The sequence below is a fragment of the Gymnodraco acuticeps genome, unplaced genomic scaffold, assembly GCF_902827175.1.
Source record: "Gymnodraco acuticeps unplaced genomic scaffold, fGymAcu1.1, whole genome shotgun sequence".
Taxonomy (NCBI): Eukaryota; Metazoa; Chordata; class Actinopteri; order Perciformes; family Bathydraconidae; genus Gymnodraco; species Gymnodraco acuticeps.
In genome coordinates this window covers 2,094,888-2,115,839 of record NW_022989974.1, presented here as the reverse complement: position 1 = coordinate 2,115,839, position 20,952 = coordinate 2,094,888, and the positions used below count along the sequence as shown (strand labels likewise).

General features: G+C 41.7%; 2 protein-coding genes across 2 annotated transcripts in view; one reads left to right on the top strand and one right to left on the bottom strand.

The window, feature by feature from the left end:
• Window positions 1-1,489: 1,489 nt before the first annotated feature.
• rbm38 (RNA binding motif protein 38) lies at window positions 1,490-16,850 on the top strand. Its single transcript, XM_034210942.1, has 4 exons — window positions 1,490-1,989; window positions 3,562-3,685; window positions 5,139-5,193; window positions 15,329-16,850. Exons 1-4 carry the CDS (start codon window positions 1,768-1,770, stop codon window positions 15,675-15,677), a joined length of 750 nt encoding a protein of 249 aa, XP_034066833.1. The 5' UTR covers window positions 1,490-1,767; the 3' UTR covers window positions 15,678-16,850.
• A 1,771-nt stretch (window positions 16,851-18,621) lies between these two features.
• The window catches only part of mipb (major intrinsic protein of lens fiber b), a 2,989-nt gene continuing 658 nt past the window's right edge, over window positions 18,622-20,952 (bottom strand). The window contains exons 1-4 of the mRNA XM_034210941.1: window positions 20,863-20,952; window positions 20,383-20,547; window positions 20,219-20,299; window positions 18,622-20,016 (exon numbers count right to left, since the gene is read on the bottom strand). The exon at window positions 20,863-20,952 is cut by the window's right edge and continues 658 nt beyond it. Of these exons, the coding sequence (XP_034066832.1) occupies window positions 19,831-20,016; window positions 20,219-20,299; window positions 20,383-20,547; window positions 20,863-20,952 (522 nt within the window). The 3' untranslated portion in view covers window positions 18,622-19,830. The remainder of the gene's footprint in view (window positions 20,017-20,218; window positions 20,300-20,382; window positions 20,548-20,862) is intronic.

Here is a 20,952-nt window from a genome sequence, read left to right as displayed (position 1 = left end):
TGCCTTTTGTTTCCGGCAACCGGTCTCCTCCCCTGTGGAAGCTTTTGTCATAAATCATCCCACTTTTCTTCCCCTTCTCCTAATGGTTTTGCGCCCCTAGGAAAGATCTCACACCTCCAGGCTGTCCCAACCCTGCTACTGCTGCTGCTGCTACAGAGCCCCGTCAGCCCCGCAGAGCTTTAAATAACTTTTAGACTTGAGTGTCATTTGTAATATAATTACAGTCTCAGTTTAAGTTAAGCTGCCAGGTTGTCTCTTTCAACCCTTCGTAGCTGGGGAAATGGTGTGTGGCATTTTTTGTTTCACTTTTGATTTAATGCAGTTGGGATTCTATGCGTTCTGTCTAAAAATAATGCAGTGTTTCATTTCTTTATAACTGTTTGATCTTTTATTTTCTGTCTCACCAGCGGCAACAATTAAGATAACATAAGATAAGATAGGACTTTATTTTTCCCGAAGGAAATTGTTGTGCCAGAGTAAGAGAAATACAATAAACACAGCAGCACAATAATAATAAAACTGTACACTAACAGTGTAGTAAAAAGAGCAATTAAATATCTCCAGAAAACATAGACGGTCACATAATTAATGTAAATATGAACAGTATTTAGTAGTGCAAAAAAAACGTAGTGGCAGATACGTAATTGCACGTTAATTATTGTCATGATGAAACTGACTGAAGTTGATGATCCTGACTTCTTCACTATAGCGCTACCAGCTAGTTTACAGCTTGTTAAGAAGTAAAAGTTGTAAAAGTATTACCAAGGTTGCCAAATACAAATATGACATTTTACTCAATGGAGCGGTCTAATTGTCTTTTTACAGTCAATTGTTTATTTGTATATAGGCCTATATGTATATATATAGTATATTTGTTTTGTATCCAAACAAGTCTTTAAAAGTTAGGATTGGATAGAAAAAGTGTGATAAAGAATGTGCTCTAGTTTATAGAGTCAACCATATGCTCTCTGTCAGACAGGATCAACCCCACACCTGGAAACCCCTCATAAATAAAAAATGATTGGCACAAATTGAGTCCTAAAATATTAACAGATGTCAGTTTTTCTTTCTTGTAGTATTAACTGCCTTATAGGTTTTTTAAATCCTATTTTTCACAGTCTACTACCAATCTGAAGTATCTACAGTCAGTTTATCAACAGAAAATAAATATATAACTACTTATGATAATCTCCTATGAAATTAAGGCAACATTTTAAATTATAGTGAAGATGTATTCGTTTCAGTTGCGTGTGTGTGTGTGTGTGTGTGTGTGTGTGTGTGTGTGTGTGTGTGTGTGTGTGTGTGTGTGTGTGTGTGTGTGTGCGTGCGTGCGTGCGTGTATGTGTGCGTGCGTGCGTGCGTGCGTGCGTGCGTGTTGGAGGCGGGATGCGCCAATGGAAGAGTCGCACCGCTCGTCCATTGGATCAGACGCGCAGGGGGCGAACACAAGACACGCCCACCGAGCCTTAAAGACTTTTTCCCTCGGAGACAGGAGACATGAGGTTCAGAGACACCTGTCAGGAGGACTACACATCCAGAGCTACACATCCAGAGCTACACATCCAGAGATACACATCCAGAGATACACATCCAGAAGCTGCGTGTGATGCAACTGGACGCTGCTGCGTGTTTGACCCATAGACTATAAGGTTTGACCATGGACTCTGCTGTCATCAGAGCGTCTCGGTGACCAAGCAGCGTAAAGTTATTCGGCTGCTTTCTTGTCTCTATTCGTGTTATTCCTCTTTAATTTTCTCCACAAGCCGCATGAGTTCGCCGCTGTTTCTAGGTCAGCTGGTCGGGGTTCCTTTAGAAATAATGCACCCCACCATGGAGAAAGACACGACTCACACCAAGATCTTTGTCGGCGGCTTGCCGTATCACACCAACGACGCTTCACTTCGGAAATATTTCGAGACTTTCGGGGACATAGACGAGGCTGTGGTTATCACAGACAAACAGACGGGCAAGTCCAGAGGATACGGCTTTGTAAGTTAATTTAACTTCCCATGTTCTGGTAGAATAAACGAGTAGTTTAATACATGAACAGTGAGAGATTGGCTTTAATTAAGGTTTTATCAGTTGCTCTGGCTTTAATTGGATAGGCTGGAAACACACTACATCGTGCCTGTAGCAGCCAGTAATGAGCTTGAAGAGACTTTATCTATATGGTTAATTGTATTTTCTTTATTATTGCCTTAGAGGCTGCACACTGCCACTTTGTTCCAGAAGCAGCCATGTGCAGTGTGTCTGGTGGCGGCAGTCACATGCTTGAAGCATGCGTAGCAGATTATTTCTAACAAGTGTGTCATCAATTATCTCTGCAGTCCCAGAGTGAGCAACAAATGAGCACAGAGACACAGTATACCTAAGTGTGAGGAAACTCTACTCTGTGTTAAAAGAGAGAGAGAGAGAGAGAGAGAGAGAGAGAGAGAGAGAGAGAGAGAGAGAGAGAGAGAGAGGAGAGAATAGATAGAGAGACGAGAGGTCGAGACTCTCTAGTATCTACGCTCTCGCTCTCCTCTCTCTCCCTCTCTCGCTACTCTCTCTCGCTAGCTCTCTCTCTCTCTCTCTCTCCGTCTCCTCCTATGCTTCTCGCTCTGATCGCTCCCATTTTTGACGTGTCCAGTTGGCTTTGCAGATAATGCTGTCAGCAGTTTCACTTTGACTTCCTCCCATGCAGCCCCTCCCCCGTCTACCATGATGTGTTTGGTTGTTTTCTATGAGGGACTGTGAGCTTGTGTGTGTGATTGAACTGACATGAAACAGTTCAAATGATCTCTGTTTCTGCATAGCCAGTGAGCAAATCAGCTGAAGGAGACCAGAGTTGTTTTAGGACAGTATGCTCATTTCATGTGATTCCCTGCAGAAGCTTCTTGAACCTGGCCTGAGTCTGATGCCGAGAAACGAAAGCAAGCCAGGCAGTTTTACTTTCAGTATAAAGTGTGTGTGTGTGTGTGTGTGTGTGTGTGTGTGTGTGTGTGTGTGTGTGTGTGTGTGTGTGTGTGTGTGTGTGTGTGTGTGTGTGTGTGTGTGTGTGTGTGTGTGTGTGTGTGTGTGTGTGTGTGTGTGTGTGTGTGTGTGTGTGTGTGTGTGTGTGTGTGTGTGTGTGTGTGTGTGTGTGTGTGTGTGGTGTGTGTAGTGTTGTGTGTGTGTGTGTGTGTGTGTGTGTGTGTGTGTGTGTGTGTGTGTGTGTGTGTGTGTGTGTGTGTGTGTGTGTGTGTGTGTGCCCCTTTCCCCCCCTCCCCACTGCTATCTGCCCACTCCTCAACTAACTCCCTCAAGGTAGATTCCAGTATTTCATCCTTGGCAGCCCTGTATAGAAAAAGAGAGAAATCTGCCTCCTACATGAGCTCCATCGGAAGCATTAAAACTCACTGATGGCTATCTTCATGCGGTGGAGTCAGTGTCTCCTCACACATTTAGCAAAACGATTGAATCATTTGAGGAGAGACAAGGACAGCAGGCCCTCCCCCCTCTGTTGCTTCATCAATCACTCCTTCAACACTCGACACAGAAGCTTTCACATATTTATCCCGAATGCTCTGACATCATCAACAGGTGACCATGGTGGACAGGGGAGCAGCAGAGCGGGTGTGTAAGGACGCGAACCCCATCATCGACGGCAGGAAGGCCAACGTGAACCTGGCGTACCTGGGAGCAAAGCCTCGCAGCGCACAGACCAGTAAGTGTTAGATCACAGCCACACACTCAGGGTTTACAGTTATATCAGAAGGTTTGTCTGGATCATGTTCAACCAAATAACCACAAATGATAAAAAGAATAAGGCCGGTTATATAACCCCGTTTGTTACTACTAAAGAAATCTTTTGAATTATGTCACACGTATGTTGTTTCACTTTAAAAAAGAGCTGTATTGTTGTCCTAACATCCATATAACCTTTGGTCTGCAGATACTTTAATCATCCACTACAATAAACATGAAATTCTCTTTGTTTTAAGGTCAACAGTACTGTATGTCAACTGTCAAATGGTAAAGCTTATTACTGCATATTCTGGGTAGAATAATCCAAAACGAATTGGGTGTATTAAATAGATTCCTGCAGGAATTGGCTGTCAAATATCACTGCATTCTACAGGTGCAGGAAATCTAAAGGAAATGTTTCCACATATTCTGTGCTTGCAACATTACCATATTATGGTGGAGGTCCAGTTGAGTTTTGCTAATCTCTGCATGATGGTTCCCTGAAATGAAGAGAAGCACACAGCTAGCTGGAAGATAGTAGATACATCTCTAAACCGATGAATATGTCTACACATTTGAGGTCAGTGGGATAAAACACGCACAACCACTGGTATGCTTTCTTCAAGTCTGTGCTCATTCCCACAATACCTCTCATTGTTTACTTGATTAAATGCACAGCTTTCATGCCGCAGGGCTTTTTTAGTGTTAACCACCAGCACACACGCTTTGTGCTTCCCCCTCCGATGTCTCGCTGCACACCATACCTTGACAGCGGCTCTCCCTCGCCGCTGTGTTTAAAAGCTTGCTGGCTGAAATACCGTCAAACAAACATTGACAAACACAGGCGCCAACAATAACTGACTGTGTGTCCTTATTCTTGGGCTGCGACGCAACCCCCCGAGCCTGCAGCTGATGGGAGATGGCAGCGCTTGGTATTTTGTTATTCTGTGTGAGCAAATAGGAGAGGAAGAGAATAAGAAGAGCAGGAGGGGATGGGACTGTTAAGAACAAGAAAATAACAGCGTCACTGTCTCCTCTTTGTGCTGGCGAAGAAATTAAATGTGCATTTGGATATATATACATTTGAACAAAAGAAAGGGTGCTGATGAAGTCATGGCTGTACAGTGAAAGGAGATGTAAGAAAGGATAGCTGGAGGAATGTTGACAAGAAGTCAGAGGAGGAGGATACATTTCTCCTTTCTTACTCAGCTTCATCTGATTCCCGGTGAACTCTGGAGGCAGCGAGGTCACAGATGTTTGTGTTCAATGGAGCGCTTTATTATTTCGTATCGAGCATGTGTGTATACTGAGGGAATAACAGATACCTCCGGATGCATGCTAACATCTGAGACATCTGTCCTCGTCTCTCTTTATGCAGCCGGTAGCTGAAATATCCATCCTCACCGCTGCCTCTCTGTCTTCTTTGTCTGCAGGTCTCTCTGTTGGAGTTCAGCAAGTCCATCCTACGTGGGCTCAGAGGCAATATGGGTAAGACGGAGAAGAATCAATAGCTCTATTTCCATATCTCTTTCTTTCTCTCACACCTGCCTCCTCCTCCTCAACACAATACATCTCACTCCTCCGTCCTTGACATTTGTAAGCACTTGATGCTGTTCTCCACCCGGGGTTATGGTGGTTATTGCCACGTATGTGTAAAGAAAGAAAAGAAGGCATCACATACAACACAAATGATGTGTGTTCAGATATGTTCAGCCCTGCACACATATCTGTACCTTTTCTTCACGTTTTGATTTGTCTTCTGTCGTCTCCCTCTCTCTTTCTGGGCCATTAAACACACAAGAAGCTCAATTCTGAATGTGTGTCATGCTTGACTTGGGCTTTACTGAGGCAACAAGCCATTTAGTCTAACTTCCCTACATCCGTTCTCTCTTTCTTATCACACACGCATGCACTGCTGCCATTACCTATTTTTTTCCTGATGTTCGTGCATACAGAGAAATTATATTATAACTATTTAATGTTTCTGGGGATGTCAGCCAGATATCCCACAAGAGGTTGAAAGCTTAATTCATATTTCTGCATTACAGATGAACGCTTTATAAATGTAACTACATGAGAGACACAGGGAGACACAGGGTGACACGGAAAGAACTGTGATTGGTTGCTCTTGATGCCTATGGAGAAGGCTGTTTGTGAAGACTATGTTTAGGAATTTGAAGAAAGACTGAGTTATCTTCTGCTTCTTATTAACACATGGCAAACTCAGATATGTTCATTGCACATCACTGTCGAATAGGAGTTTTTTACCTTTAGAATCCAACAGATAAGGGCACATGAAAGGGGACGCAGGGTGAGCAGGAAAAAGTTTGATTAAAACAACTATATTATACTATCTTTAATGTTCAAAAGGGTCTTTTTTTGTTCATACTGTGTGCTATGGGCTCTTTTCACCCTCTGTCTGAAACCAGAGCCCAGTCTGCTCTGATTGGTTGGATGGCTCTGTTGTGATTGGTCAACAGCTTAGAGATATACAGCCACTTACCTACAATGTGTTGAGCGCTAGCCAATAGAAGGGCAAGTGTTACGTAGTGATGTCAATATGATACGTAAGTAAACAAAGGAGTCCAATAGAGGTGTTTCAGGCAGGGGGAGTGTGTGTTAGAGAAACTTTTGGGATTTTAGCCTTTGCAGACCATTTAGACAAAATAATAATCATAATGAAGGTTCTGTCAGTGTTCCTAATGTACTTGAACAGAGGCTTTAGGTGGCTTTCTCAGAAACTAGCCTTGTCCTGAAAACTTCTTGTTATCCACATGTTTACAGGAAGACGGACGTTCTGCCTCCTCATCCAGAGTCCCTGGGTTTCAGTGTCAACTCAAAAACAAAAAACCTCATTGAGTCACTTCCTAATAATAACAGGATGATTCATTTCAAGGGCTGTTAACCCCTATAAAACCTACTGAGGCGTGACTCAGATATTCAGTGTTGTTGTTTAGGTTATCTTAGACGAGGTTATTGTTAAATGAAATATCTGCTCTCTGGGGAGAAGAGAGCAAACATGTTTTGGTCTTTGGTTGCTTGAAAAGTTTGTGTCTTCTATATTTAAGAGGTGTTTTGAAGCAACATGTGTGGTGTTTTGGAAAAAGAGGTTTTCACACTGACTTTCTGCAGGATGACAAGTTCTGATGCTGCGGCCACAGAGAAGTCCATTAAAAACCTCAACTGTTCTGAGTGCTATTAATATTGCAGTCCTCAATGTCTGAATGAGTGATGAGGGAATTGAGGCTGACCCAGATGAGTCTATGAATGAGTGATGACGGGTTGATTGAAAGTCTCCCACGGTGACATCGGACATCGGAACCAAAGGGAGTTTTAATCTCTGCTTCAGAGAAGAGTCACAGCTTTGACACCTCGCAAACTGGAACAAAAGAGGCGGAAACATCACCTGGCACACTAACAAACAAACACACACACACACGGGAGGTGGCACTTTGTTTATCAGAGTGGAAACATCTGCAAATTGAAGCATTAAGATGTTTGTAACAGATTTGTAGGGTGTTTCTTTGTATAGGATTTGGTGTGTTTTGCATTTTAACAATTACAAAATTGATGATTCGTGCATTAATCAGCCGTCAAAGAATACATTTAACTAATGTTTGGGTTTGCACTTTGTGAAGTGACTTATATTGGAGAGAATGTAATTGATAAAGTGATGTGGATGATTTTGACCTTCAAGCAACAGTTAAATGAGAAAGTCACTGCTTTCCTTTAAATGTAAGTTTCAATAAGAATTATTGACAACTTTATAAAACTTTCATTTTAATTTTGTATTAAAATCAATGTTTCAATTACACTACCATACATTGAGGTCATCATCAATCCTGTTTCTGAACCTAGAACAAAAATGCACAGAGATACTCGATTTAAAAAGATTTAAAATAGAGAAAATAAGCAAATCCTCAAAATAAATCCCAAACATACACAAGAAAATCATTACAAATAAAAGAATGCACTGAAGATATATCGATGTAACTTAGGTCAGTTGGTTTTGTCGTGTTTTTGGATTAAAGTTTTATGTAGAAGAAGAAGCGATACCAGTTTTGCAACAACTATAACCTCCCACAAGGTCCCACACAGCTGCACTGTTGGATTCTAAAGTTGGGCTTTCAGTGAAAAGCAGATTAATTTCAGATCAACAGGAAACTCTCACAACCTTAATATGTCACTCTGTGGTTGAATTACTTTAGATGATAAAGTGGACCGAAACTCTTAAAGGGTTAAATAAGACACACATCCGGTCAAATCCTTTATATTTTCCATTATGCAAAGGGTGCATCTGTCCAGCTCAGATCCCTCTGCTCCGAGGCTCCTTGTGTCTTTGACATGATCAGTATGACTGCAGTCACATTCCGACATTTCTTGGGCAAGTCAAGGACTTTTATTTTAAGAACAAGCTTTAACTTATGATTTGAACAGGCCTGTGCTGCTGACGAAGAACAGGAGTCTTTTCCGTCCATCACAAAATTACAGGGATGTAGGTGTAGCAATCAAAGGTTTTCCTTCAAGATACAGATTAATTTAAACTGTTTATACTACGCACACTATTGTTTTTAAAGTGACACCATTTGTTGTGGTGGATATGGTCGCACTTGCTTTACATTCAATCACATAAGGTTAGCAAACCCCCTCCCCCCTACTCCCATTGCTCCCCGGGCACTGTACAATAGTTGCCCACTCAGGCCCGGTTCTACGGGGGTGCATAAGGGTGAGTCGTTATGCACCCTCATTTGAAAAACAAAAAGTGAAAAAATATATATATTAAAAGTGAAAAATATTACATATATAATAACAATAATAATAATTGTAGTAATAAGAAGAATAATAATAAGAATATAGTCAATGATGGACATCAGAAAATGGTTAAAACAACCAGCCCTTATCGCCAGCAGTAACACTGCATCTACTGCAGCTAATAACAGTTCAGATCATGGGGACATTACGTTACCCGCGGCCACTGTCGTGGACACTAACGTCCTCCCGCCCGACTCGCCGGCTTTGCCCGCCTCGCACGGAGGCGGAGCAGCCGCAGCCGTCTTCATTGCCCCAAACACTGCCACCCTTCGGCCAGAGGGCCTCGGCAAAACAGAGCCTGCCCAGGTACATTTAAAAAAGTACCCAACTCGCCTGTACAGTGGGGCAAGGCACTCATTTTGCAGCTCACGGTTTCAAAACAGAGATTGGCTGGAATATTCATGTAAAAACGATGCCATCTTCTGCTATGCATGTAGACATTTCGGTTCAAGTACGTCAGATGCCTTCACCACAACTGTACCAGAGTACCAACCGCTGTCTCCTGGTACTCATCTGAGTAACTCACTCACTACAAATGAAATACTATATGACAGTAAAACAAGAATGCAGTTTGAAAAAGGTAAAATATAAAATAATAATAATATAATATATCCATAAAGAAAAATTAAATCTGTTTACAGTTCTGTTTCATATGAGTGTTGAGAGATGTATCTATAGATCTCTTAATTTTGCTCTCAAAATGCACCAGATTGATGCTTTTAACTTCAATATTTTAAAAAAATCTTCCCGGGGGAGCATCCCCCCGGACCCCCCTAGAGGAGGTGAGGTCCACTCCCCACATATAAAAATAGCACTTTACCCCTGCACCCTCTCTAATCTCAGATGCACCCTGAGTCATTTTGTTCTGGAACCGGGCCTGTGCCCACTGCTCCTAGTACTACACTCCTGGTACTAGGATGGGTTAAAAGCAGAGGCCAAATATCACTGCATGTGTGACCATTAAAGAGGGGTTTCATCCCTCCGATTCTATCTATCTATCTATCTAGGTTGTTGGTTTTTATTGTCCTATTAACACATGTTATATGACAGGTATTCAACACAGAATATAAACATTTGTAAAATACATGATTCAGATGTAGAATCACTTGCTAGATTCAACACTACACCTCTAAAAGTCTCTAATTAACACATGTTGTATAATCTTGATAAATAGTTACTTTTGGAAAGAGCCAGGATAGCTGTTTTCCTCTGAGTCAAGCTCTTTTAATAGGCTAAGCTCTAGCTTCACGTTTACTAGACAGAATAGACAGAAATGGTGTTGTATGTCAAACTTTTTCTTAAAATCTCCATACTTGATCCATCTATAACTCATAATATCTCTGCAGGTCTTTTGTTCCTCTTTCTCCTTCTCCTCCCGGGGGGCTTCAGGGTCTGACACTCACATAATTAAACAGCAAACAAAAACAAACTCAAACAAAGCACAGCTCTGTCTGCTGCTCCTGCGTATTTGCTTTAAGTTTTAAGAGGACAGAGGACGGGTTGACGCCAAATGTGGCTTTGAGGTTCAGCTGAATCGTGAGGGAGGAGGGGGAGATGTTCTCTTATGGGGGAGGGTTTGTGTGTGTGTGGGGGGGGTGCATCTGTCGCCCATGGCTGGCTGCTGTCTTCCTTTAGCACCCAACGTCGCTGTTTGGCAGAAGTGAAATTACATTTCCTCTTTAACATTCTGGTGTTTATTATTTTGAGAGACAGAAAGGAGATGGGTTTGCGGTTTAAGGTGGGGGGGGGCGGCAGAACTTCCTGTTAAAGCAGTGGGAGGAGGGGGGGAGACAGACTAACAGCACACCTGTGCCCGGGCGTGGTTTTGTCTGGGTGCAGTGAAGCTTTAGGGCCGGCGGTAGACGTGACGCTGGAGCTCGTTCCTGTGTTCGAGGGAAACATTTTCCTCAGTCTTTTTGAGGAAACATAAAACATGTCGACTGCTTTCACACACCCCCGACCGTTTACTCTCTACAGTACGTCTCTGATTCTTTTCTCTCTTCCTCTTCGGCTGCCTTCCTCCCCCTCTAAATTATCTCTCTGTCTCAGCCTGAAGTTATCACTCTTATCTGTCTGTCGAGGGGGTTCAGGTTGACAGTGAATCCTCCGGTGTATATTTCTCTTATCCGGGGACCCAATTAGGAGAGGCACTTTTGTCGCATGAAAGCCTAATTTGAAGAACATGAAAAAAGGTCTTGTTTGAGGCTTTTCGTAGCACAGAAAGCTCCCATTTTGTTCAGTTGTCTGGTAAAAGATGACAAACATTTTGATCTATATTCAAAATGTAGTACTTTGTTGGAGCCGTAAACTGATAATAGGCATGAAAATCTAGATTAATGCCAACCTTTTAATGAGCTGGCTAACTCAACACTTGATTTACACATCATTTACCTGCAGGTGCTTCACAGTAAAAACCTCTAAACAGCTTGTAATGTGTAAGCATTTAGCATGCAGTAAATGCACACGTCATAAATGGTTTATTCACACATTATAATCTAGTTGTAGGCAGAAATAAGGGTGCTAATTCATGTATTTGGCAACCATTAAAACACTTGGATAAATCATTAATGAATCCATGATAACAGTATGGATAGAAACACCTAATTGTGTCTATGTAGTATATTTATTCATAATTAAATTACAATAAAGAATAAATATGATGTATTTCGTGCTGGATATATGTTGAATGAAGACAACCAGTATATTGTCTAATTATAGTTAACTATTATACAAGTTACAGGTGCTTTTTTAGTAAGAGCTTGACAAGTAGACTAATGTGTGTTGTTATAACTGCATAAAGCTACATTATAGTGTATCAGAAACCATTTCAATATTCATAATGCTTGTAAATTCTTAATAAAGGTTAGTTCAAGTTTAAATTAACTGAGGTTATAATTGTTGTTTAGTTTCTTGTTATAGGATCAGCAGATTATTTTAAATGCTTGCTGGATTTGAACAAGTGAAAGTAAGCTTTGAAAACACATATATTTATTTGTAGATTTGACTCTGAGCACATCTTAAGCATATTAATATTAGCTTTACCCACACTGCCTTGATAAGATTTGGTAAACAAGTCATATTTCCTCTACCCCACGCAGCGCTGTTTGTATTAATATGTTAATTCAGTCATTTTGCTTGCTGACATGAGGGCTGAGTGTCCAGCGCTGATGTTGGCCTTTCTATCTCTCACTCTCCCTCCAGCTGTGTGTGTGGGTTTATGGAGAGAGGACGAAGGGTCATGTGTGTGTGTCTCCATGAATGTCTGTTTGTCTCTTTGACTGACTCACCCTCCTCACATCTCTGATCTGAACAATTAAAAGCGTGGCTGTCCTGAGGCATGAGGGATATGATGGGTGATCCTCTCAGCATCTCTCCCTCCCTCTCACTCCTCGCCCAACGAGTCCCGACCTCGACCCCGTTTTTAATTTTTATTCAGTACATTCTTTCTTTGTTATCCCCGCCGCCTTGATTTGAGGAAGGTCTGTGAGGGGGAGTGCAGAGGAAGCCGGGTGTGAGGGAGTAAACCTGGAGAGGGGAGTCAGTGGAGGTTATTTAGCTCTCATGGGTCTGTTAGTGAGCTAAACCCATACAGCTGCGCCAATTAGCCCTGTTGTGCCTGACCCCCCCCACATGCACACACACACACACACCCACACACACACACACACACACACACACACACACACACACACATTCACATCCTTGTAAGCTGCTTAACCGACTACACAAAACCCATTAAGTGTTGTTTCTCTCAGACTTGCATGTTCACTTTTGCTGCATGGGTGCTTTGTAATTGATGTGAATGTGTGCGTGCATGTTTGTCTACACCCCTGCTTACGTGTGTATACTGTATATATAAATGTGTGTTTGACAGCCAGCAATGATGCCAGGCATGGGGAGGGGGAAATGTGAGGCGCAGCTCCCTCTCTCGTACGATGCCGCTGTCACATTAAATCTGTCAGGAAGCGCCGCACAGCCGTGGGAACGACGCTGCACTTCTGCTGCGGGAGAGACTGACGGAGCTGGAGAGGGGAGAGGGGATTCACAGGGGTCACATGGGTCATGGGTCAGGGGCCGACGTTAGCTTCAGCTGGGCTTTGACTTAATGTGATGTTGTTAGTCTTCAGGTTTAACGCTCCGTTAATGTGCTTCTTTCGTACTGCTTCCCTTTATAGTCTTGAAAACCAATTTTCTCAATCAGATTCTTACTCTTCTAAATGGCAGCAACTTAAAGCAGCTTTTGGTTTGGTAAAACAAGAGATATCTGTTTTTTCCCCAATGTTTATCTGTGGGGTTTTTTCATTGGTTAAAGTGGGACAGGGCTCAGTTGGTAAAAGTTGCTGTTAGCATATTTCTGTGCAGCATTCAGAGCAACATTAGAAACGGAATGTGATGACAGTTGTTGTGGGGATGTTTGTTTATGTTACCAGGACCCTGTCAACCCCCTGCCTGCACGCCGCTAGTGTTTTCAGACTTAAGGCCGTACTCAAATCTAGATTGTAGAAGGAGCGTGACACAACAACTCCCACTGAGCTCTAAACATTATACATCATAAATATGTATAACAGCAGGATACATCTAGTTTTTAGTCTTTATCTTCCATATTGGTCGTACAGTAGAGGGGTATTGGCTTCTTTCTGAACTTTGGCAAGAAATCAAGTAAAAGTATTTCCTAAAATCTGTTTATTTGATTTTTCCTTTCAGTGGGAAATAAAGACAAAATCCAGACAATCTTTATTTGAAATGTATTTTAAGTCCTAATAGGGTTACAAAATGTAAACTGTATCAAAATAACTGTGTGGGAATAACAATGAAACACAAACACCTTATAGATAGATAACCCTTTTATAACAGCCTAAAATCAACTTAAAACAGTTAAATCAAATGAAGTATTATTTAGTTTGGCTTTTATAAGAGCAGATACATAGATTTTTTTTTTTAGGTAGACATTCAAGTTAATCAAGGATCATTCTGGGGGAGTTCAGGATCCTCAGATGGACTCAGTAGAGTTCAATGTAAGGTTAAATAAACAAAAATGTTTCGGAGAATGTTTGCAGGCATACTGTGTGTACCTGTGTGTGTTGTGTACACAGCAGAGTGAGTGTGAAGTCCCTCTATTTGTTGTGTAAGCATCTGATCCCTGCTCTGGCTCTGTTTGTGGGTAAGCATCAGCAGCAGCTCTGACTTCAGACTCAGTGACAAGGTTACTGTCAGGCTTTGTCTTTAGGCGCAGATCACGGGAGCGAAAGTGTTAAAGTCTGTCATGTTCGGTTGTTTTTACTTAAGCAGAATAACCCAGTTCCTCTGATATTATCGCTGTTGCTCTTGCCAGATGTAAGTGAGGCAGTTCAGGTTAAGTGGGCAGCCTCAGGGCATGAGTGAATACAGGAGGACAGTGGAGAACATTTTCTCTCATTACTGCCGTGGCTCAGAGTATCAACACTCTCTTACACTACATCTGTCGTGTGTGTGTGTGTGTGTGTGTGTGTGTGTGTGTGTGTGTGTGTGTGTGTGTGTGTGTGTGTGTGTGTGTGTGTGTGTGTGTGTGTGTGTGTGTGTGTGTGTGTGTGTGTGTGTGTGTGTGTGTGTGTGTGTGTGTGTGTGTGTGTGTGTGTGTGTGTGTGTGTGTGTGTGTGTGTGTGTGTGTGTTGTGTGTGTGTGTGTGTGTGTGTGTGTGTGTGTGTGTGTGTGTTGTGTGGTGTGTGGTGTGTTTGTGTGTGTGTGTGTGTGTGTGTGTGTGTGTGTGTGTGTGTGTGGTGTGGTGTGTGTGTCCTATTTTAGATGTCAAATTAGAAATACAACATTGTGATTTAGGTTCTCTCTTCTATTGAGCGTTTTGATTGGGTGATATTTTATTTGGGACAAATCGTTGAGTATTTCTCAGAAAGTGTGCTAATTAAGCTTAAACACAAGGGAGAAGGTCTATTTTCAGGCAACAGTGCTGATAATTGCTCTTAAAGGAGGAAGAGGACTCGAGCTTTTTAATCTTGGGATACAATTAGTGAAGAAACTACAGTCTGTTTGTTCATGTGAAACGTGCAGCTGTCTGTCTCTGATTACTGTTGTTTAACTGACACTTAATAATCTGAAGATCTCACACCATACAACGTTTTGAACACACATTATCCATATTTTGCAGCGTTGTCATCGGATATTCAGACACAGATTTGGATGTGTCAGTCCTCTGTCATTTCTTCCATTTTTTTTATGAACATGTGTTTTTCAAATTTTTTGCAAACATGTACAAATATGAAAATGTCATATAAACAAAAAAACATTAAGAGCTCTATTGTCATTGGCTTAATGATAAAACTGTAGTTGCTTCTTCAGTCAGGTGCCACCATAGACTGATTATTAAGATGAGACAAACTAAGATTTATAGTCTTTGGATACCACCAAATAATTTAGAGATTAAACACTATAAAAGTACCAATATATAAAATATAGATACCAGTATTACATGTTATATATTGCAAATGCTTCTTTAGATAGACCTGCCATAAAACACAAGCTGTTAATTTTACAATTACAGTACACCAGACGACATTTTTATTTGAGAAACTGGAACATGACATTTTTGTTGTCTTTACACAGAAATTAAACGAGAAGAAAATGGAATTATGTTTCTATTTTTACAACCAAAAGCACAACATTTTTTTTTTTTTAGTACATAAGAAAGAAAAAAAATTAGACAACAGTAATTACTTACAAAATATTCAAAATGCAGAATACAATTGTAATTCTATTATTATTGATGGCTTTGAATGTTCTGTTTCTCCACCAATTGACTGATGATGTCCTCTGTGTCCAGGCTGGCCCAGCAGTACATGTACCCCCAGGCCTTCCTGCAGCCCAGCCTGCTGCTGCAGTCCCAGCTCGGCCCCTCAGCAGCGCTCGCCTCCCCCTACCTGGACTACAGCTCCGCCTACAGCCACTACACCCACCCCGGGCTGGAGCAGTACCCCTACGCCGCCTCACCCTCGCCCTCCGCCGGCTTCCTCAGCTACAGCTTCTCCCCCGGCACGTCGGCGCCCACTCTCACCGCGTCCCCGACCCCTCCGACCGCTATGCATCCTTCCCTGGCTGCACTCAGCGCCATGTCTGCCCCCCCGCAGGCCTTCCTGCACTACCCCCTGCACCAGCCTGACCGCATGCAGTGAGCGACCCTCAGCTGCAGGACTGATGATTCAAAGCAGCGTGACTGTTGACCTGTGACTTCGTCTTCATCTTCAGGATGAGACTGGATAACCAGGGAGAGAGTGTGACGTAATCAAAAGGGCTTTAAGAAAACACTCTCATTCCTGTCTTTTTATATATATATTATTATTGTTGTTATAGTTGATGAAAATGTTCCGATGCTACTGTCATGAGCATACGATCTGAATGTTTTTCATACGTGGCAGACGTCAGGGACTGGAATAAGACGTTCTTACTGCTGCTGTTGGAGGCAGGCCGACTGCTGGAGAGCGGACATGTAAAGACAAAGAGAAATATGTCTGTTTGACATGATGCTGCGGCTGCAGTTTCTCCAAAGGTACTGAACTGAATGCTGGATATTAGCCAAGCTGAGTTCCTCTTTCAGAAACGAAGGTCCAATGACCTCCTCTGCAAGGTTACCTTTCTGTCTACGGCCTTAAAGATCTCCCCCTATCTCTCTCCATGTGGTTCACTTTGTGTTTGTCATTCTGATTAGTCTCTCATCTCAAATGAACAAAATGTTTATTATGCTCCCTTTTGTCCCTTTCATCTACCGCTGGCAAGTCATTTCATGGTGATAATCATAGTTTAACAGAATATGCAATTATGATGATAAAGGATGAGCATTAATAAGGTAGACAACACTGATATTTTGTTTTTATATCGCTAGATATCACTGAGAGAAGGTCTTTGTTAACACTCTAAAGTCATTATGTTTCAGCTGCAGCTTATTAGCCTATTTGGAGCAGCAGTGTCTAGATTTGGTCTAGATTCGGTTTAATGATACTTAGATGACACAGTTGTCAATACAATACATATCACGTGTTTGGATGTAGGTGATGTTTTTACTGAATGTGTGTGAGTGTATTTGGTGTCTCTGTGTGTGAGTTGAGTGAGAGAGAAATGGAGCGATGCAGTATATGCCAGTGTCAGGACCGAGCTCCTTTTCCAGCCCATTGTACTGCTCAGAGTTGTTTCTTTGTTTTGTTTTTTCCATCTGCAGAAAACAAGACAGTCGTGCAGTGATGATACTGGAGTCTCACGGTGCTGCGGCGCCACCTTAGTATAAACCAAGCCATACATCACATTTTAAACAAATATGCAAAATAAAATGAATATTCGTAATAAGACTTTTTTAATTGTGGTTCAATTACAGTTATTGTGGCTACAAATATAATGCTGCATGATACTACCAAGACCTTTTAGGGTCACACATGAGTCATATAAGATATTTTGTCTATCATTGAGACAAAAAATGGACTCGAATAAGTTTGGAGATGAGGATCACATTGGTTTTAGGAATAGTTTAACATTTAGGGAAACGCACTAAGAAGATGATTAGCTCACTAATTAACACATTACATTTATTTTTTTTAAACAAAGAAGAAAAACACTTGTTTTAAGGTTACCTTTACTTGCTGGGTAACGGCTTAGAAATTGTCTTGCATGAGCCCCCGTAAGGCAAGTTTATATAGCACCTTTCAACACAAGGCAATTCAAAGTGCTTTACGAAAAATGAAAGACATTAATAAAATGGCATTTAAAATCAGTCATTAAAAAGAAAAGCTAATAAAATAAACATTAAAAGAAAAAATACATGGATAAAAGTTACAGTGCATTCTAAGATATGAATAGTTAAATTAAAAGCAGCGACAAAAAGAAAAGTCTTCAGCCTGGATTTAAAACAGTGGATTGTTGTTTTGACACTTTTGTGTTTGTAAAGATTAAATTAACAAAATCTAAAGTAAGGTTTTAATTACTGAGCTTTAGAGGTGATGCTAGGCTGATTTTGTGACATTTAAGCCAAGCTGTTTCCTCTGTTTCCAGTTTTGCTTAATTAAGCTAACCAGCTGCTGTTTAATATTAACTGTTGTGGTTAATATTACTCATATCTATCTTGGCTTCTGAATCTAAATAAGGAAACACTTTCATTTTTATTTTTTTTATGTCGTTAACTGTTCATTCTGGATTGTTGTCGTTTATGTGACTGTATCTCTCTTCCACCTGTCATGACAGTTGAAGGACAAAGCCAGCTATATTTATATATTTTTTAACAGCAAATCCTATGAAAACACCTTTAATCTTTCTCTCAATATTTTCAGACTGCTCATGCTTGTCTGTGTCAGCTCACTCCACAAAATGTACACCTCAAGATGTATTTGCTTGGGACTATTGTCTGCTATGGACTGATACATTTTCGCTCTAGTAATTTCCAGCAACAGGTCAATGGTTTGTAGGCTCGTCTCAAAATAAAAATAAAAATGCGGAGGAACATGATAATGAAGGGAAGCGACACCCAGTGCAACAGTGTGGCTCACTGATGTGTTTTATTTACGGATTTGACAGAACAATGGAGCTCGATGGCACATAGGCAAAGATATATCAGGTTTTGCCTGAACAGACAATACTTTACAGTAGAATGAACTTACTGTTTGATGTTTTCATGGGAATTGTTGAACATAAAATGGAGAATAACACTAGACTGTCTTCGTTCTGTCAGCGATCTGGGGTGTAGTCGTGCTGTTGTTTATCAGCAGTGTTGACAAGAACAGAAGGGAGATTAATGAAAGTGTTTCTTATCAAAGACCAGCAATAGTTTGGGTAAACCGTTTTTACCTAACAACCTCTCCCTTAACCACATCTCCCTATAGCCTATGCCTCAAACTAATGTCACCCCTTAAAACTATTACTAATTTTTGATAAAGCAAATTTCCCATTGTGAACGTTAACCTGTAATGATTATTTTTCGTCCAAAAAGCATTCATGAACTAATTAAATGTTAAATGTGGGAGTGACGTGAGCTCTTTTCGCCCTCTCCTGGCCAAAATTATTAACTGCAGCTTAATATTTTGGCCTTGCCCAACTCCATAAAATGCAAAAGAAAAAAAAAGACTCAAACCACGTATCAAGTTTTTATGTTTATTATCATTGAAATGTTTATTGAAACACCTTGTGCTCCCAGTAATGATCAAATAATAAAGGAGACTCAATGTAAAGCTTGCACAGCCGATCTGCAGTGAACAGATCTACTCTCAAAGTCTTGGATACAACATTTCCTTTGGATGTGCTGGTTCAGAACAAAAAAGCAGATGGTTTATGTAAAAATGAATATCATAGCAAATACCACAGTGAGGGGGGGAGTAATCATCCTGTCTTAAAAATGGATGACAAAATGAACACAGTTAATGGAACAAAACAGGAGAGCGGTAATGAAAATAAAACAAAATAAAAAGTATTGTATCTGCAATCTTGATCACACATATACACACTCACTTGCAAACACACTCATACGCACAGGCAGGCGCACTCACATGCACACACTCACTCTCACACACACGCACACACAAACACAAACCCACAGATAAAATGTAGTGATTGAAAATATTGAAACCCTGGTCAAATCTAATGGTATCATACATCCACGTCTTGTGTCTGAAGTGCAGAAAACAAAATGAACCTAAAAAAAAGCTAAAATGGAGATAAATTCAGATGAATAATGAAAAGCATGCCCATCTTCACTGGTCTAACCCAACTTGAAACGACCACAAACCCTGTGTTGCCCTCTCTACCCTAACCAAAACCCATACCCCCACCCCTTAAGTCCAGCCTCATCTGCCCCATGCCCTCTTACCCTTCTTATATCATACCCACATCCCCGCCTCACCCTCATCCTCCCCTCTGTCCTCCCCTCTGCCTCCCTAAACCTCTCCACCCAACTTCAGGGTTTCCACGCTCCTCTGAGCCGCAGATGAAAGCTCGTCTGAGAGGAGGAAGCAGGCGGGTGAGGGTGGGGGGGGAGGAGATGAGGCGGCTGCTGGTTCAGGCTCTGGTCACCATTTATGAAAAACACAATGTCCAGTTGAGAATACAGAGTGAGGACTGGGGGGTAGAGGAGTCTTGTTGTGTGTTGAGGTTGAAGGTTGTGAACTTGTTTGTAGTTTTTTTTTACAGTGGCTCTGGAAAATAAATGTTGTCATGTGTTAGTCTAGATGTGAGTATTTGGGTTAGTCTAGTGCGATGTTGTGTGAAGGCATGGGGCGTTGGCGGAGGTGGGGTTCACGTAGCTCAGGGCCTTGTCCCTCATCCCTCGGCCCCAGTGGGGGGGCAGGGGCCGGTTTATAGGGCTTGCGTCTTGAGCTCGATGGGCTCCCCGCGGGTGTCCTGCTGGGTCTCGCTCTCTGGGGGCCGGCTGCCCTTCAGTGTGGCGAGGCGCTCAGAAAGACCCCTCATGCGGGGGAACAGCATGAAATCGTACAGAAGGGCGCCCATTGCACCTCCTATCATGGGCCCCACCCAGTACACCTGCAGGCAGACAACAGCAGCTTTAGGTTAGATAATGCTCTTTCATTTCTATAGATAGATAGATGATAGACTTTATTCATCCCAAATTGGGAAATTCATTTGTTACGGCAGCGTATGTTGAAATATATTTATAGCAATTTTCCCTAACATTTATTCATTAAATATATTACGTTCTCAGATTCATAGTGCATGCAGGTCTTACCCAGTGGTTGACAAAGTTCCTGAAGAGCACAGCAGGGGCGAAGGACCTGGCAGGGTTCATCCCAGCACCGGTGTAGTACATCTACAACACAAGACACTTGTTGTTGCATCTGTGTTTTAAAATACTTCATTGTTATTTGATATTTATGTTTCCATGCGTCTCACCCCCATCAGATGTCCAATGGTGACGGAGAAGCCGATGGATAGGGCAGCAGATCCCATGCGTCCGTTTCTCCTCTCATCGGTCACGGCGAAGATGCACACCACGAGCTGCATGGTGAGGAAAACCTCCACAGTGGTGCCCATTCCCAGACTGATGCCCGGCTGCAGCTGGAGATACAACAGGTGGATGAAAATATTATTACATAAGTCAATGACATCTCAGAGTCTCAGAGCTGTACTGGAAATAATAAATAAATACTACTGAATTTGTATTTTATTTACAATGAGCTACAGGAACACATTTTTCGGTAGTTCTTTATATTTTAGACCATGGCTTCAAAGGTTTGTTTTACTGATAAGATACCTCACTGACGATAACATCCTTAACTTTAAAATGTATGCGATGCAATGCATAGTTGAAATCAGCCTACCCAGAGATCATTTCTGGACTTGTTTTCTGAAACATCTCTGTTGGTTTCTTACCGTGTTCATTGCCATGTTTCCTCTCATGTTTCCGGGTGTGACACCGTACAGCACGGCGGCCCCAGCTACAGCACCCAGGCACTGGGCGGC

Coding starts and splice junctions, on each gene's coding strand:
- rbm38 (XM_034210942.1), top strand. CDS start 1,768: ATGAGTTCGCCGCTGTTTCTAGGTCAGCTGGTCGGGGTTCCTTTAGAA. Junction 3,686..5,138: donor GCCTCGCAGCGCACAGACCA/GTAAGTGTTAGA, acceptor CTTTGTCTGCAG/GTCTCTCTGTTGGAGTTCAG. Junction 5,194..15,328: donor TGGGCTCAGAGGCAATATGG/GTAAGACGGAGA, acceptor CTCTGTGTCCAG/GCTGGCCCAGCAGTACATGT.